Genomic DNA, 17391 nt, shown 5'->3' on the forward strand with positions numbered 1-17391 from the left:
GCTCATTGGAATCGGTTTAAAACCGATTCCAACGATTCCCCGATACATCGCGTGATAATTTACATCGGTGATAAGAGATTGTATACAAGAGATTGCGGAATGTGTCCAGCTGGGCTTATTACTCGCACCTGCACGAGCACGTGAAAGACCCGTACATGTGGCTTTGCAACACGGTACATATGTCGTACATACACGTGGTACGTCCGCCTATTACTACCACGTATCGACAATGTGCGGTCAGTTATATATATATATATATATATATATATACGTGGTTGTTATCGGAATGAACGACTTTACGACCGAGCGTTCGGCCCTTTGAGCAAAAAAAAATAATCGATAAATTGTATTCCGCTTTCGAGAGAGAATTGGAACTTTTTTCTAACGAAGAAAATCAACGTGGAGCGAAGATTATCAATTTTCGAAAGGAGTAGATCATGGTTCGTTGTCGGAATCTTTCGTCGCTCGATCGGGCGCTCAACCCAGTTTATAACTCGATGATCGGGAGTGGAAAAGCCAAAGTTGGACAATTTGACGGAGTGCCCCGGTTGCGCTCCTCTTAGCCGCTCAACCGATAGAAGGAACAAGGGGATGGAAATTTCTTTCCAGTTTAATAAAGAGAAGTTAGAGGATGTTTCGGTTTCATATGTTAGAGCCGATCTTCTTATTTTTCATATTTCTCGACTCTATTTAACGATATTAACGTATCGTTCGTATCGTTTCCATTTAAAATTCCATCTTTTTCGCGTTTCTCTTTTCTTTTCTTTTTTTTTTTTTTTTTTTACTTTTTAATTCCATTCGATTCGCGCTTTTGCCAAAACGAAGGTGAAACGCGAGGGTGGAAGGAGGGAGAGGGAGAGAAAGAGAGGATTAGAAGTTATTACGTAGGAATCGAGTAGGCGAGGAAGGTGCTCGTGCGCGTGTCCCCTTCTGCCGCAGATTAATTGTACGTCACGATGGTAAATTAATTTCGGCCAACTGTGATACAAACATTCTTCATCTCTTATACGACCGTAATAGCAACAACAGTGTATTAAACTTCACTTGGCACAACAGTGTAGTAATTTAATTGGCTTGCGAGGTTAGCAATTCCTAAGAAAATTCTTATAATCGAAATCCGATTGTTTCACACGCTACGATAATCGATAATGCGTATATCATGCTTTAGACGATAGAAATCGTTTGATATTCGATTTACGAAGATATACGATTTTGTTCGAGACATTTCTTTTTCCTTTCTTTCTTTTTTTTTTTTTTTTTTCAGACATTTAAGATACAATCGCATCGATATAACCGAATACGAAGACATTGTGCAGCGTAGAATAGGTCGAAAGATGATGTCGGATGAACGCAGCTGGATGCTCGCGTAGAAGTGAGCAGTAGTTTGCATTGATACCTCGGTATTCCTCGGGCTCGAGCCTAACCAACAGAATTCACATTCCATTTGGCATTCTCAGGAGACAACGGCAGCTGTCGGAATGCAGCCGAACCATCTCCTCCCTGTATAAACACGTACAAACGGAAACACTCAGAATTGCATAATCTCTATCTTCTTTCCCCATCTCCCTCTCTTTCCCTTTGTCTCTCTCCCCTATCTCTATTTTCCTTGCATCTTCTCCTACACGTATAACGCGCCTCTGCATCTATAAATGCGCAACTTGATATTTAGCGAGCACAACGGTAAACCACTGTTTTGTCCGTGTATATATATATATATATATATATATGGTATATAATGGAACCACGTTTCTCGATGATCGAGGAAACGTAATTATCTTACATCGTATTCCCATTTCGATCTCTCGTCGCCCGTTCTTGTCGCGAGGACAAAATTTTAAGATTATTAAATCGATCGACCGTGATATTTGTTGTTGCAGGGCCGATCGTGACAGCGAGGGCGGTTCTCCAAGGTACGGCAGAATTGCCGTGCGACATTCGTCCTCCGCGACAAAATGATTCGGCGATATTGGTGGTTTGGTATAAAAGCGATATCACGCCTATATACAGGTGAGCATACGCTACTCTCCTCCATATAAGCTCGACCCAATTTTCTTCTCGCTTAAGCGAAGATGAAATGGTTGTTACAGTTACGATATGAGGGGTAAACAGTCGGAAAAGGATTCGCACTGGAACGATAAGAATCATTTGAACGATCGTGCCTTCTTCAGAACGGTTACCGAACCGGCAACGTTAAATATCAATCGCATCGAGGAGAGAGACGGAGGTGAATACAGGTGTCGAGTAGATTTTGCCAAGAGCCCTACCAGAAATTCCAGGATTCATCTCACGGTTATAGGTTTGTATTATTATGTACACAAGAAAAGAAAGAAGGAGAGAGTTACTTTTCTTCTGTTACACGAAGGCGATCCACTTTGTCGCTTTGCTTGGCTATTTTCGTGTGTATATTTCAGTACCGCCGCATAAACCGAACATCATCGACGAGCATGGGACGATTGTGCAAACGGTAACAGGTCCGTACGAAGAGAACGAGGATATGAAATTGCAGTGTCTGGTGTCAGGGGGTGAGTTTTCTCAAAGTCCCAAGTGTTTTTTCCACGAGAATTAATTGATTAATTATTAACCGACTCTATTATTTTTATCTTAGTAAATATTTATTTTAAATCCACTCCCGCGATTCGTTTAATCGTCCCGTCACGAGTATCGACGATCGAGTTTCGCGTAAGGTTTCGTCCAAAGCGAATGGACAGATACGATGATCGTTGCGGAAATACGCAACAACGTAAAGAAATTGTTAATTCGAATTATCGAATGCGAATTCATAGATACGTAACGTTACCTCTTTTATCATCCACTTCACGAAATAATATCTCGAACAGAGATATCTTTTCATCTTCTTAGAATTATCTATCTTCTCGAGTCGATCTCGAGTCGTTCCACGCGCTGCGATATAACACGCTGTTAATAAATTAGAGGTGTTTCTATATTTTTGTACGTGTTTTTCAGGCCGGCCAGAGCCAAAAGTAAAATGGTGGCGTGGAGAAATGCTTCTCGACTCGACGGATGAACCGGGAGAATTCCCATCCCTTCGTAGAAACACTTTAACAGTGAAACAACTTTCAAGAGCTGATCTTCACGCGGTGTTTATTTGTCAAGCATCCAACAACAATATCAGTCAACCTGTTTCAGCGTCCGTTACCATTGAAATGCATTGTAAGTTTCGTTCTTATATTTGATATTTCGTCCGTTAGCGATACTCTCGTTAACGCGTCGAGTTGAACGATCGATCGTATGATAAAAACATTTTGATTATACGAAAATATGAAAATGGATTTTCTAATCGAATTAAATCGTATCGAATAGAATTAAAAATTAAAGACGAAAAAAAGGATCGTCGGAGATGTGTAAGCATAAATCTATCGAGAAAAATTTCAATAATTTCAATAGATATGTGTGTTAAGAAGTATTTGGTACACTTTTCAAGCGTGCGCAAATTTTTAGGGAATGTTTATTTACCGCATACGCGCTATATTATCGATGTGTAATCAGTAATTATAACTCTTTAATATGAAATGCAGTAGCGCGTCATTAATTAATCGAAATAGCAAATATATTTACCAAGCCAAAATTAAATTGCTCGTAATTTGAAAAATAAGCGGCATTTTCGTATTTATCTCGTCTTGGTGTTCGAGAATCGATACTCGAAAAAGGTGTCCCACTTGTTTCTTAACACCCCACGTATGACGAGTGAAATATTCGTTTCTCGTTTGAATACTTTTCTATAATTTGTTTACTTATCGATCAGACGATTAAAAATTACTTTCAGATTATCAGATGTTTCTTATTTTTCAGTGAAGCCAATGTCTGTAACGATATTGAGCAATGAGCACACGCCTCTTAGTGCCGGTCGAAAGTATGATATAAATTGTATAACCGTTGGATCGAGGCCACCAGCTAAGTTATCTTGGTACATGAATGGAAAGAAATTGAATAATCACACGGAGAAGGTACGTTGTTTTTTACCGTTTATTATCGTTTATTATAAATCATCATCGATTTCACAATTTCGTATCGTCGTGTAAAATAATAGAAATCAGAATCCCGTTCTAAGCTCTTTCCAATACAATCGAAGCTACTCGTTGAAATATATATATATATATGGGGTTAAAAAATACGTGGGACACCTTTGCAGGATTGACGAAACGAAAAGTGATCGAAAAATAATGATCGAATGAGATTTATTTCTCATCAAATCACGCATGATTCGATTTTTCTAGAAGGCAATTGGAGAAGTGAACTACGTCGATTTTTAAGAAAGTGTCACGCATTGATCGCGCAAGAGAAAATTTGATCGACAGCAAAACATAGAATAAATAATATGCTGGGATTGTTAAATCTTCCAATTTTTAAGCTCACAAATTACGTTCCCTTCGAAGCATCCCTTATTAGTCTGTCTAAATAAGGTTCGAGTTTAATTTAAATAATTACAAGTTAACGGCAACAGGTCCTCACAGGTGTAATTAGTAACCTCTCTCTTTTAAACTAATAGTCTCTCGTTATCCGAAAGTGTATTCCGAAGTAACTTTTAAAATTACTCGATATTTATTTTTTCACGTTAAAGGTGTCTCAAGATGGGAACACGACCAGTTCCACGCTAATCCTGAAACCAACTTTATCCGATCACGATAAAATGATAACTTGTCGGGCGGAAAACTCCAAGATTCAACGAAGTATAGTGGAAGATACGTGGAAATTAAACGTATTTTGTAAGTAAAACTTTATTCCTTTTTTTTTTTTCCTCTTTACGCGAAATACTTTATCCCGGATTTCTTTGAAGAGATCGTTAATAATAAATGCGATCTACAAAAATTATCCTCAAATTATTTAAACCAATACGAATACATTTTTTAACTATCTATTTCTTTTTTTTTTTTACTTCTTTCAGTCGTTCCAATTTTACATCTCAAGTTAGGATCGAATATGAATCCGGACGACATCGAAGAAGGCGATGACGTGTATTTTGAATGCAAGGTCCATGCAAATCCTAATGCTTACAAGGTCATATGGAAGCACAACGTAAGCGATATAAATATATATATATATAATTCACTTGTCCATAACTGAATTGTGAAAATAGCAAACGAAGCAGAGCGATTTACAATTTGATCGAGAAAATTGAATATCACATTGAATGTACGTGTATATAATATATATATATATATATAGGAAATAATACATCAAGTGTGCAACGATCACACATACATACGTACATCTCGTACAGAAAGTTGTTTTCGCGTGCGTGTTTACTTCTCGTTAAATTGCCTAAACGTGTTGCTGTGTTGCATCTTTTTGTATTAATTTCCAACAAAATTATCCATCCATATTAATTGACTAGGTTAGCTTCGTTTACAAGCTTCATTTTCGAAAATGGAACGAATACGAAGAGAACAAACGTAACGATCTCTGAACGATCGAGATTGTTTTATAAGCAATTTGACCTTGCATTAGGAACGAGTGTACGCCAGCAGGGAATGTTCGATACCGTATCGCAATGTCGTGTTGCGTGACAAGAAAAATTGTTGACAAAAAAACTTTCAAGGGTATGTCCTCGCCACGAACGATCACTTTCCGTGCATTTTCGAACGCACACACGCACACACACGCGTGTCCACTTTTACACGCCGCCCGGGCATACATATCGATAACTATATAACGAAACAACTTGATTTTCACACGGAAAATTATGTAAGAAATTGATATCAACGATGGCTGCGGATCATCTATTCGCTTAAACTCTTTCTTCTTTGCTTTCTAGAGTTGTCTTTTTTTTTTTTTTTTTTTTTTTTTTTTTAGACTCGCTTCCTGCGCTCGTGCGTTTCGCTTCTCTTCCGCTTTAACCCTCCAGCTGCGGGTGTTTTTCTCTCTCTTTTTTTTTTTTTTCTTTTTCTCAATTTCGCCGTTTCGAACGAATCGAACGAACGATAGAAAAATTCGAAAAAGACGATTTTCCACGGCTGGAGGGTAATTGGCCTCATCTCCTCTCAACAGGCTTTTTCTTTTTTTTCCACGAATTCATGATGACCCTGTGTCTGTTAAGGTTTTTTCGTCAACCACGTGCAGACTTTCTCCATCCCTAACGGCGTTTCCAGAACACGGCATGCGATTCCGCTTGCGATTATTCGAATAACATTTGAATGCGACTTGGGTCCGCGGCGCGACGATGAAGCGAATTACAGAAATGCCTTGCTAACGACCGAATGCTGAGTCGAGAACCTGAGATCTGGCACTCGTAGAAAACCGAGAGTCTACGCACCACCGATATTCTGCCTGGCTCCTAAAGATAAAGATAGGAGGATAAGGTGAGAATTATTCGAAACCCAATCTTACTCTTTTGCGTTTACGAATACACGAGTACAGTCGGAGATGTGCTACGCCGCAGTTGATCGAGGCGAAACCGAGAGAAACGTAAAGCTGCGTCTACGTCCACGGAGCGCATCGATAAAAAAGATACGCTTTCGTCGATATCGATCACGATAGGATTCTAGTTCGTAGACGCAACTCGACGACGAGTTAGCAAGGAATTGTTGCTTTGTCTTCGGTTCTTGTTGTTGTTGTTGTTGTTGTTGTTGCGTGAACGGGTCGAAAAGAAAGCAAAAGGGAGAAAAGATCGAGGTTAATGGAAGCAACGCACGTCCATGGCACGCAACGTTTACGACACTGTGATACGATGATACCTGTAAAAACCTTCCCTGCCACGCTCGATCGATCGTGCGCAAGATCTGCGTGCGGGTGTTCCTGGTACAAAATTAAGTCGCTTATAACGTGTTACTTGCCGCGATGCGATTAGATACGTACGAAAATTACGAATTTATAAATTTTGATTAGAATACGTTTCCCCCCCCCCCCTCCCCTTTCCTTTTCTTTTTTCATTATGAATAGCGATGCGAATTGAATCGATACGTCGATCGCATACGTTGTTGCAGGGGAACGTTATTCAGAACAATGCGAAAAACGGTGTGATAGTGCAAGAGTATAGCTTGGCCCTGAGGAAAGTGAATCGTTCTCAAGCTGGCAATTACACTTGTATCGCTAGCAACGTCGAGGGAGACGGTTACAGCAATACCGTCGAACTTAAAATTATGTGTAAGTATCTTCTCCTTATGTGTAAGTTTCTGGTCTCTGAAATTTAAAAAAAAAAAAGAAAAAATCTCTGTCCAATTTCGTTCAGACAAACCTATATGCTTGCCGGATCAAAAACGGATTTACGGCGTGGCGCGTCAGGAGGACGCCCGGATAAGTTGCAACGTTGAAGCGTATCCACCACCGGACAGTTTTCGTTGGACGTTCAACAACACGGAAGAAATGGTGGACGTGTCCGAATCCAAGTACAAGAACTCGACGCGCCGTAGCCAAAGCATTCTTATTTATCGGCCGATGACGGAGATGGATTACGGTACGGTCTCGTGTTGGGCGAGTAACACCGCAGGCCAACAGAATAGCGCATGCGTGTTTCACATCATTCCAGCCGGTACGTTGCACGTTTACAACAAGCGAGTCGAGCGGTTGGAAAAGATGTAACGACTTGTACTTTTGCAGGGAAACCCGAGTCTCTGTACAATTGCACGTTGTCCAATCAAACGACCGAGTCTCTCTCGGTGGAGTGTTGCGTCGGTTTCGACGGTGGCCAGCCCCAACACTTCCTCCTCGAGGTGTTCGATCAGCAAACGGGATTGCTGCAGGCGAATATCACGTCGAAAAGGAACGCCGCTTTCACCGTTCGCGATTTAGAGGCTGGAAAAATTCTCAATATGGTTTTGTACGCTGTAAATGCAAAAGGGAGGAGCGAGCCGACCTCGTTGGAAGGTTTCACGTTAAAGGTCGCTGAGAAACAGACCGGTGAGTATAATAATAAATGATAATCCATCACGTTCCTCTCTTTTTCTCTCGAAAATGATCGGTTTCTTTCAATTTGTTCCCGAATCCGAACACTAATCCCAACGTCTAGGGCAGGGTTTGTCAGTCGTAGCCCTACTGATGAGTCTGGCTGACAATCCCGAGACGAAACGTGTTTTTATCTAATCATCGTTACGCACCATCGTATCTATCGAGTCCTAAAAAGGTTAGGGATTAAGAGGGGCCTAATTCTCGAACCGTGTTCCCGGCGACAACGAGACGAGAGGAAATTCGTCTCTGTCTCCTTCCTCGTCGTCTTTCTCTTTTGCCAACGAATTTTCTTCAACGAATTTTCTTCATTCGATCGGACGATTTTCCGTCAACGTCTAGGGCAGGGTTTGTCAGTCGTAGCCCTACTGATGAGTCTGGCTGGCAATCCCGAGACGAAACGTACGTGTCGCTTCTCTCGTCCCCCCTTCCTCCGCCCCCCCCCCGCCCCGATCTCTCCCATTTTTTCTTCCTCTTCGAGCGTTCGAAGTCAAGTGTTACACGTCGCACGTTTATACGAATTGACGTATAATATCTTGTTGTTACAGGTATACCGGTACCGTTTGAGATCACTCCGTTGTTAGGAGGACTGATCGGTGTAGTGACCGCGTTACTTTTCGTCACCGTAGCTACCCTGGTAGCTATGAAGATCAGGAACGAGAGGAGGGCTCAGAGGCCGAGCGATCTACCGTTAAAGAAGAGCGCCGTTCCTAGTTCCGAGGATTTGTACGATACCGACGATCGAAATCCAGACGTTGTCCCTATAAACAAAGGTAAAAATCGATCGAAAAATTGTAGTAATATTTAACATTCCGATACGGATTACGGGTTAATTTCATCGTCGAGATGGAATCGAGGATAGGAATGGATGATAAAATACGAAATGGCAGGCTTCAAAATCATGATACACGATGATAATAACACGATGATTCGTATTTAAAAGGTGGTGTTAAATTTAAAGGTTCGGATTATCAATTGACGGGATCGATATCCGGCACTCCGTTGGCAACGCAGACCACGCCGGATAGACTTCCGTCGACTTCGCTCTCTATACAACAAGTGACTCATCTCCAAGGATTATCACCGTATTCGCAAGAGTATAACAATTATCCAACGTTGTCGGTAAGTTTCGGTTCGGTAAAAAAAAGATTTAAAAAGATTTATCATTATATAAGTAATAACCGAGAGAAGTAAGTGTTTTTCTTTTCTTCTTTTTTTTTTTTTTTTTCCTCCTCTCCCTCTCTCTTTCAGTTATCGAACGAGGTAACGTACGCCGAATTGTGCCTGTCACGGCCTACGGCATTGTCGACTTTGGCGACCGACACCAAGTTGACGGGTGGCATAAGCGGGATCGGCAGTTTAAGCACCCTGGAGGGTTACGGGAAACCGTGCACCAGAGAAACGACGATTTACGCTTGTATAGATCACAATAATACGAGGTCGTTAAAAGGCGATCCCTCGCCGCCTCCTCTGCCGTTCACATTGGCGCCCCTGTCGACGAGAAGCACGTTCCAAGACTGTAACGTTTCGACCATGAGCGGCAAACATCCGACCAGAGAAGTTGTCACCGTTCGTACACCATTGATATCGACCCAAGAGAGTTGCGTATAGGGATGCGATTCCGACGCGCTGAACATCAACGAATATTACGTTTGATCGTGTTGATCCGCGCGTCTAGTCACGAAATTTATGGTTATTTCTTTAACCACGAATTGTCCTACTACCATCGTGAAAATGATCTACCACACGCACACGCGTCCATACGTTCGCACACACACACGCGCGCGCGCGCGTACACGTACACATATACGAACAGACACATACATACGTACATACAATACTCGTGTATATATGATATTTAATACCTATAGGATAAGCGTGTAAAGTAGTTAATGAAATCAATGTCGAGTGGACTGATCAATCGTTAATTGTCGAATATTAATTGTGAAACAAAGTAGAGAATAAATACGAAGGAACAATGAATCGTCTTAATCGTATTAATGATAAGAGCGTGATATTATTGTTAACTCCACGAATTGTTCAAGGATATTGATCATCGGTTACATTGAAATTTGTTCAATAAGACTGATTTGAAATTTGCGAGCGCTCCACTTATTCCACTAACGGGAGAAACTAGAGAAAAAAAAACTGTTTTTTGCTGCTATTAAAAATGTGAGAAAAAAAAAAAAGGGAAAAAAGGAAAAGGAAGAAAAAGTGTAAAATAAGTTGCGGCCTGCGTGATTTCAGATAACACGGATGTTTAATAAACGAATAACGATCGTTTCGATACGTTCGATAAAATCTTTTTTCACGATATTATCGTAAGTTTTACAAAGCGGAAAAGTTGTGTAAGGAACGTGTCGCGATTTAGAAATTATTTTTCAACTTAATTGTGCGTGATATATTTTGAACTACGGGACGCGTAGATGATCCAACATCACAATCTTTTTTTCGAAATCCAGCAAACACGCGCAACAAACGCGTTGATAACATTCGTTTTTCGTTTCGATCGTTTTTACTCGATAAAATTTCTTCTATGAAAAAAAAACTTTCCGTTACTCTTAAAGGAGAATGTGATGTTGAGATAAACGACCAGAGGATTAGGACCAGTTTAATTTTTCTCTCTTATATATTTGTTAATTGATAAATCGATTAGAAATTAGTCTGTCGGTAATCGAGGATGAGTAAAGTTTCTTCTTTATTTCTTATAGAGAAAATAGGAATTCCAAGTTGTTCGGTCTAACAAATGTGTAAATATTTTATACCTAATAAAACTTTCTTCCCCATTTTTTGATAACTTGATGATTTCGTAAATATCTATCCCTTCCATCGCGCAATTATAATCGTAAATCCACAATTTTACCTTTGTTTTCCCTCTCTAAAAACAACGAGTAAAAAAACGAGTATAGAACGAAATATCAGGATGCTGTCGATACAGCAGGTAACGATTGTGTACTCGATACAAAAATTATTATTCATATCGTTCTTATTGTTATTTTTTTCCCTTCGAAAATACATTACATTAATCTCGTAAATGGAAAACATTAATATCGTGTATGGAAACAAGTATTACGGGAATATTTTTATTTGATGCAATATATACTTAAGTGTACATAACACAATTATCGATTAAATTCATTTTATAAAACTCAAACTGTTAAATATCAAATTGCAAATATATTTGTATATATTTGAATTTATTTCGAGCTCGCGTGGAAAACGAGGTGCCGTTATAAAGATAAATTACACGTACCTTGAGAAAAGTATCTCTATTTCGATTATATAGAGACTAGAAAACAGGAAAAAAAAATTTATTTACAAATAATATTATTAAAATATATTAGAATTCACGATATACGTATATATACGTATACTTATATACGTATATGTAAGTTATACAATGGAAGTTTCGCGTCTTTGTCGATAACTCGTTATATTTAATAAAACATCCATATGCAAAGTATTTACTATTCTTTGGTGTATTCCTACATTTCACTTACAATCCATACAAAGTGATTCTTAATAGTTACGATCGTTTCGGTGCATAATTATTAAAATCACGTGCAATCATCTTTTTATAAACACTATACTATAATATACTTACTTATCGATAATATCCTTTCTTTCTAACAAATTAAGTCACGTCGAGAAAAGAAACGTCGATAATAAAGATACGAGACATATTGTACAATTATTTTATAAAATATATTGCAAACGATATCTGGACGGAAATTAACTTCTAATCTATGCTACGTAACAAATATATCAATTAATCGTTTTTACTTAAGCTGAAAAAATTCATTCGTATTTTTTATTTATAAATATAAAAAAAAAAATTCAATTCGTCAACGATTAATTCACATATTAGGCTTCTATGACGACACACATACATATGTAAATATATATAATCTTGCACAATTACGATCTCACAGAAAAGTATTACAAATTGCAAACAATTTTCCGACATCTTTTTTTTTTTTTTTTTTTTTTCTTTTCCTTTTCACAATTTATTGAAATCTATTATTCGTCGTTACATAATTTCTCACCGTTTCATCGGTTTAACGATTATTTGTCTTTCGTTTGATTATTTCACATACGCGTTTATAACATTACTTATTTTTTATCGATCCACAAAACATTGGTAAATAAATTGTAAATTGTCGGAGAGTAACGTTGTATTTTTATTATTGTCTGCAACGTATGACAATTTTCCGGAAATAATATCAAGAATTAAAGTAATAATAATAACTTTTTTGCTGATAATACTTATAAGGCACTTTGTATTTTATTATTTTTAAAGCAGGAATACGAAATATACTCTGCACGAATTAATCGAGTTGGCAAATGTACGATATATATCATAAATATTTATTTTTTTTTTTTTTTATTTCGAAGGCACACTGCAAATTACTGTGTCACAAATATTATAATTATTACTTTTCAGTACACAGTATTATTATTAACTTATCGATTTATTAAAATTTTTGTCTCTATATTATATATATATATATATATATATATGTATACATATATAATATGTTCAGTCAAGTATAATAAGCAAAAATCGTGTCTCCGTATTTAACAAATATTTCAACAGTAATAATTATTGCTGAATAAGTAAATATCAGTTTTTTTTTAAATTAATTTAAAATAATTGAAACATTTTATATACATTATCTCGATTAATATCTTCTTTCCAATTTTTCTGCTCTCCCAGAAATTTATCATCGATCAAACGTGCAAATAGTTAATTTAAATGAATTGGAGAAAACGATAGATTTCTTCATTTTTTCGTGTACTACGATTTTTAAAAAAATCGAAATATTTACCATTGTTTTAATTGATTGACGTAACGTTTAACGTAACGTATCAAAATTAAATCGAAACTTTTACAAGTAAAGTTTTGATTATTTATCCAGAAAAAGGGCGCTATCTTGTGTATTTAATGATTTAAATATATAAATATTTCGATTCCTGTACACGATTTATTTTTCCTATAACTTCTGAAGTAACTTCTAAGGTATATCTAATAAATAGATAGAAGTTTTTTACGACAAATAAGGATGAATCGAGGTAAATTTGACGATCGTTAATAAAGATGAAAACGAAATTCAAAAAAAAAAAAAAAAAAAAAACCCAACTCATTTTACAGAAACAGAGCTAGAGAGATTATTAGAAAGGCAAGGAAACTTGAAATTCTAATCGATTATTCTCTACACATCCAACGATCGATTAAAAAATAAACACGGAAAAATAAACACATTGGCCGAAAGATCGCGCAGCGTTGTTCGATTAAAAAAACCGATTATCCCATCGTGTGTCTCTGTGTTCGTTGTATCATTTTCCCAGCGTTATGCTATGCACAGTAGCGAGGTTTTATTTCGGTCGGCCATCGACACGTTTCGCGACGATATTCGCTGAAACTTTAAACTTTAAACTTCTCCAGACGAAGTGTTAGAAATTGATTTTGTTGGATTATAAATATTGTAAATCATTGAATACACAGATTCTCGTAGAGAGAATTGACTCCTCAGAGTTTTTTGTCACGTCGAGGAGGAAAAGCTTTGGAAATCTACGCGACTCGGTCAATAAGTAAATCATCCCCCTTTCCACTCTTCTTCTAATATAAACGAATAGAAAAAAAATGTTGTCTATCGCTAGGAGAAAAGACTTACACGTTCGCATTTTTAAATAATTTTGCGTCCAAATATTATTCCAACGTTGAATCGGCAACGAATGTTGCAACTTTGTTTAAAAACTTGTTTAAGATACATTTTTATTTTTAGAGAGCAATTGAGGGAGGAAGAAATAATCTTACTTATCGGCCGAGCTGCGTGTAATTCGTTCCGGGTTGAATGAGAAGTTGAGGAAGTCGAACGTAAGTAAACGCGTTTGAATTTGCATGAATAGGAGAGACTCGGGCGGTAAAAACTTCTTACAGGGTGTCGAGAAGGGAATCCAAGAGATCCAATTGATTCTCGTCCCAACCCGCGGTGGCGATTAACAAACCGGTTAGATCATCCTCGCTTAAACTGACTTGCGTGGAGTCGGGAATTTCCGGCAGACAATCCGGAATTGGAGGAGATACGCTACTGGGCGGAGTCTCGTACAAGGTACAATTGATCGATGGAGCACCATTGCTTTGTGCATCGTTCGTTACCGTTGCTTTTCCACACGTTAATTTCTTCGAATTTCCGCGGATCCGTTGGGACATGGTTGCCCGCCGTTTCGATTTCCTACCCTCCTCCATTCTCTCCAAATCTAATTTCCAGAAACCACCCTTGCCTGGTTCGTCTTTCGAACGCGGTAACTTGACGAAACATTTGTTCAACGACAGATTGTGTCGAATTGAATTCTGTTCGAAAATAAAAGGGGTCGATTAATATTTATGTACCGTAAAAAAGAAGAAGAAGAAGAAACGAAATTCGAAGATTTCGTTCGTAAGATATTTTAAAAATATTGTGGTGGCGCGTTGTACAAATAATAATAGGCGATGGAAAATTTTTTTACACACCTGCCAAGCGGGATCGGCATATTTGTAAAATAAGAAATTTTCTCGAATCCATGCGTATATATTCGAGAGAGACACCTTGTTGTTATTCGCACGCATCGCCAGGCAAATGATGGTGGCGTATGAAAATGGCGGTTTTGCGTCAGGATCAGTTCGATATTTCTCGGCATTCGAAGCTAGATCTAAACAAAAAAAAGAAATCAACGAAAACGTTCGTTTATACACAGGATATTTTTACACATGTACGATTTAAGGATATATATATATATATATATGTAAACGAATAAAAAGATCGATTTTATTTATATATATATATTTTCAATAACGAAGAAACGAAAAAGACAAATTGCCGAATAATAATCGAAAGAATGTTAAATTATAGATATAAATGAATAGATTTGAAGTTTAAAAAATACGATTGATATAACAATTGACATAGGAATAAACGTGCTTATAATTATCGAATTTGAATTCGAGAGAAACGGAATTTTATGTGCGTTTTTTCAACGATGGGGAAATCGAGAAAGTGGAAAATTAAAAAAACGATTGGAACGAAATGGTTTACCTAATTCGGCCTTAATCAAGGGCGAGAGCTTTTTCCTCGGTTGTCGCGTCACCGGTGGTGGAGATGGAGAACAAGGCGGCGTTGGCAAACTAGAAGCACTCGTAATGTCGAGCGATTGTAACCACGAAAGACTGGTCAATTCCGCCTCGACATCGCAATCGTCGTTATGCATATTTTCCTTCATACTCGGTGAGTCACGATTCGTTCGTTTCTCAACATCGATCGATTCCCCCTTCATTTTCACCATTTTTCATCGCATAAGTATCGAACGAACGATGCTACGTATCTAGATAAAAATAACGAAAATTCGAATATTAATATCGCCACCTTCAACAAATTATTACTTGAATTATCTTATAGAAAAAGTGTTCGAACGTTTGTTCAAAATGAAATGCATTCCTATGTGATAATAAATAGAAATAGATTATCTATTGTTATATAGATTTTCCAGAAATTAATTGCAGTTTTGAACGATTTAATATTTAAAGTTTTATTGTTACGTTTTTAAAAGTTGTTGTTAAAAGTATGTATGCATATATATACGTAGAAACACTCAAAAATCCAAATTTTTCAACGATATATAAATATATATATGTTATTTTGTAATTAAGAATTCAATTAATAATGTATTACAATTGTAAATATTAAAAGTATATCGAATAAGTATTTATGTAAAAATTTCATTAATCCAATAACGAATCTAATAACAAATATATTCGTAATGGAATATTCGTCTAATTATTGTAACAATTATACAATTAATAATAGAATATTGCGTTTCAAATAACTTTTGGATTAATTAAGAATTAATCATTTTCTTTTTTTTTATAATATCGTTCGAACAACAATCATAAATATATTGACATTTTTTTCTTTAGAATAGAACGAAACGGAACTTTTCTCTTTTTTTTTTTTTTAACGAATTCCATCGACAGAGGCAATTGGTGCATTGAAATTCTACCGTCTCCTAATATCGCGACTGAGAACAATTACGGTAAATCGATAATGAAAATTTGAACAAGATTGAGAGGCGAGAGAAAAGGGGGGAAAAAAACGTTGGTTGAAAAATTGAACCAAGCACAACACACCTCAAAACATTTTTTTTTTTTTAATATCGGCACATCCAAAGGTTACAGGTTTCACTTTCGGTAAAACATTTACGCCGGTTAATAGAAAAGCTTGAAAATGCGATTACGATTCGTTACATCACGTATGCACATTTTCATCGGTGTATAATAAAAAACATGTAAACCGCATGATCGTTCGAATGAAACTAGTACCAAGGGGTAACGAAAGCTCTGATAATCCCCCCACTTTGAATCTACCTGGTTGCCGTAAACCATTGGCCGTGGTTTGTGTGCGTGACAGGTGTTGGACTCCCTCTTGCAGGTGGACCGTATGTACACGAACCTGCGTGCAAACCTTTTTTTTCTTTTTTTTTTTTCTCCTTTTTTTCCTTCTCTTCTTTTCCGTTTCTCGAACGGTGAACAGAACGGAAATTCGCCCACGATACTTACCTTCCAATTTTGCTTTTTCGACTGACACGTTCAATTTTTTATATATATATATGCATGTACACAGAGAAGATACACATAGATAGAAAGTCATTCTTCGTAATATATAATATATAATATATGCTTCCTTTTTCTTTTCTCTCTCTCTCTCTCTCCAAATTTTAACACGTTTCTTTAAATTCAATCGATTTTTATTCAACGCGTTTTTATACACTTAGTTGATAAAAATTTGTTGTTTACAATTTTAAAGATAGATTTTTACCTCCTTTTAGGAAAAGAAGAATTTTGCTCTAACAAACATGTGAGTGTGAGAGAGCAAAAGTAAAATCAGAATTTTCGGAATTAAACGAATATCGTTGATTAATTAAGATGATGAATATTTTTGTGAAATATTCTATATTGTAGATACAATATAGAAGTGGATCCAATTTTGGATAAATTTTGAAACAATTTTTACGCATGAAAAAAAAAGTCGAAAGAGGTAATATTACGAAATATGTACAAGTATATATCATGTTAGTAAATTTTTCAATGCTTCAATGAGTATTTCATCGAAAATGTAAGATTTATTAATCAAGCGAGTAAAGGATCGTTTAAAAATTGTTCAAAGTTAAATTGAAACATGAGAATTTAGAGTAGAATAACTATTTTTTTCTTTTTTTTCTTCTTTCATTAGACGCGAATAACCTAAAGAAGAAAAGTCAAAATTTGTAATTAATTCATATCATCGCGTTATTTTCGTAAAATATTTATTGGACGAAATCATTATTTTGTCTAAATTTCGAGAGATTCGAGTCGGAAAAAACAGGATAAAATTAATTTCGAACGATTTCAAGACACCTACACGCGATATATTTATTTCTGGGAAATCGCATTCAAGAGGATGACCATGATTCGTTAAA

The 17391-nt window shown here is 36.8% G+C and overlaps 2 protein-coding genes across 2 annotated transcripts in view; one reads left to right on the forward strand and one right to left on the reverse strand.

Annotated features, from left to right (window-relative positions):
* The window catches only part of LOC100872722 (adhesion molecule nephrin), a 55125-nt gene extending 44429 nt beyond the window's left edge, over nucleotides 1-10696 (forward strand). The window contains exons 4-16 of the mRNA XM_086902699.1: nucleotides 1878-2007; nucleotides 2088-2296; nucleotides 2412-2522; nucleotides 2965-3171; nucleotides 3811-3965; nucleotides 4580-4724; nucleotides 4904-5034; nucleotides 6942-7101; nucleotides 7187-7486; nucleotides 7555-7854; nucleotides 8448-8672; nucleotides 8861-9021; nucleotides 9151-10696. Coding sequence (XP_086758825.1) covers nucleotides 1878-2007; nucleotides 2088-2296; nucleotides 2412-2522; nucleotides 2965-3171; nucleotides 3811-3965; nucleotides 4580-4724; nucleotides 4904-5034; nucleotides 6942-7101; nucleotides 7187-7486; nucleotides 7555-7854; nucleotides 8448-8672; nucleotides 8861-9021; nucleotides 9151-9510 — 2594 coding nt within the window. The 3' untranslated portion in view covers nucleotides 9511-10696. The remainder of the gene's footprint in view (nucleotides 1-1877; nucleotides 2008-2087; nucleotides 2297-2411; nucleotides 2523-2964; nucleotides 3172-3810; nucleotides 3966-4579; nucleotides 4725-4903; nucleotides 5035-6941; nucleotides 7102-7186; nucleotides 7487-7554; nucleotides 7855-8447; nucleotides 8673-8860; nucleotides 9022-9150) is intronic.
* A 258-nt stretch (nucleotides 10697-10954) lies between these two features.
* On the reverse strand, nucleotides 10955-16260 carry LOC100872599 (forkhead box protein J1-B). The gene is made up of 4 exons (XM_003692115.4): nucleotides 16064-16260; nucleotides 14976-15261; nucleotides 14414-14592; nucleotides 10955-14254 (listed from the first exon to the last, which is right to left on the reverse strand). The coding sequence occupies exons 2-4, from the start codon at nucleotides 15220-15222 to the stop codon at nucleotides 13835-13837; spliced, it is 846 nt and encodes a 281-aa protein (XP_003692163.2). The 5' UTR covers nucleotides 15223-15261; nucleotides 16064-16260; the 3' UTR covers nucleotides 10955-13834.
* Between the last annotated feature and the right edge of the window lie 1131 nt (nucleotides 16261-17391).

This window comes from Apis florea, unplaced genomic scaffold, assembly GCF_048593485.1.
Source record: "Apis florea isolate Af1SG1 unplaced genomic scaffold, ASM4859348v1 contig_2272_pilon, whole genome shotgun sequence".
NCBI lineage: Eukaryota > Metazoa > Arthropoda > Insecta > Hymenoptera > Apidae > Apis > Apis florea.

Excerpts from the sequence above, each read along its gene's own strand:
- LOC100872599 (XM_003692115.4), bottom strand. The coding sequence starts at position 15,222 with ATGGTGAAAATGAAGGGGGAATCGATCGATGTTGAGAAACGAACGAAT. Across the intron at positions 14,593-14,975 it reads CTTGATTAAGGCCGAATTAG|ATCTAGCTTCGAATGCCGAG; the intron begins GTAAACCATTTC and ends TTTTTTGTTTAG. Across the intron at positions 14,255-14,413 it reads ATGCCGATCCCGCTTGGCAG|AATTCAATTCGACACAATCT; the intron begins GTGTGTAAAAAA and ends ATTTTCGAACAG.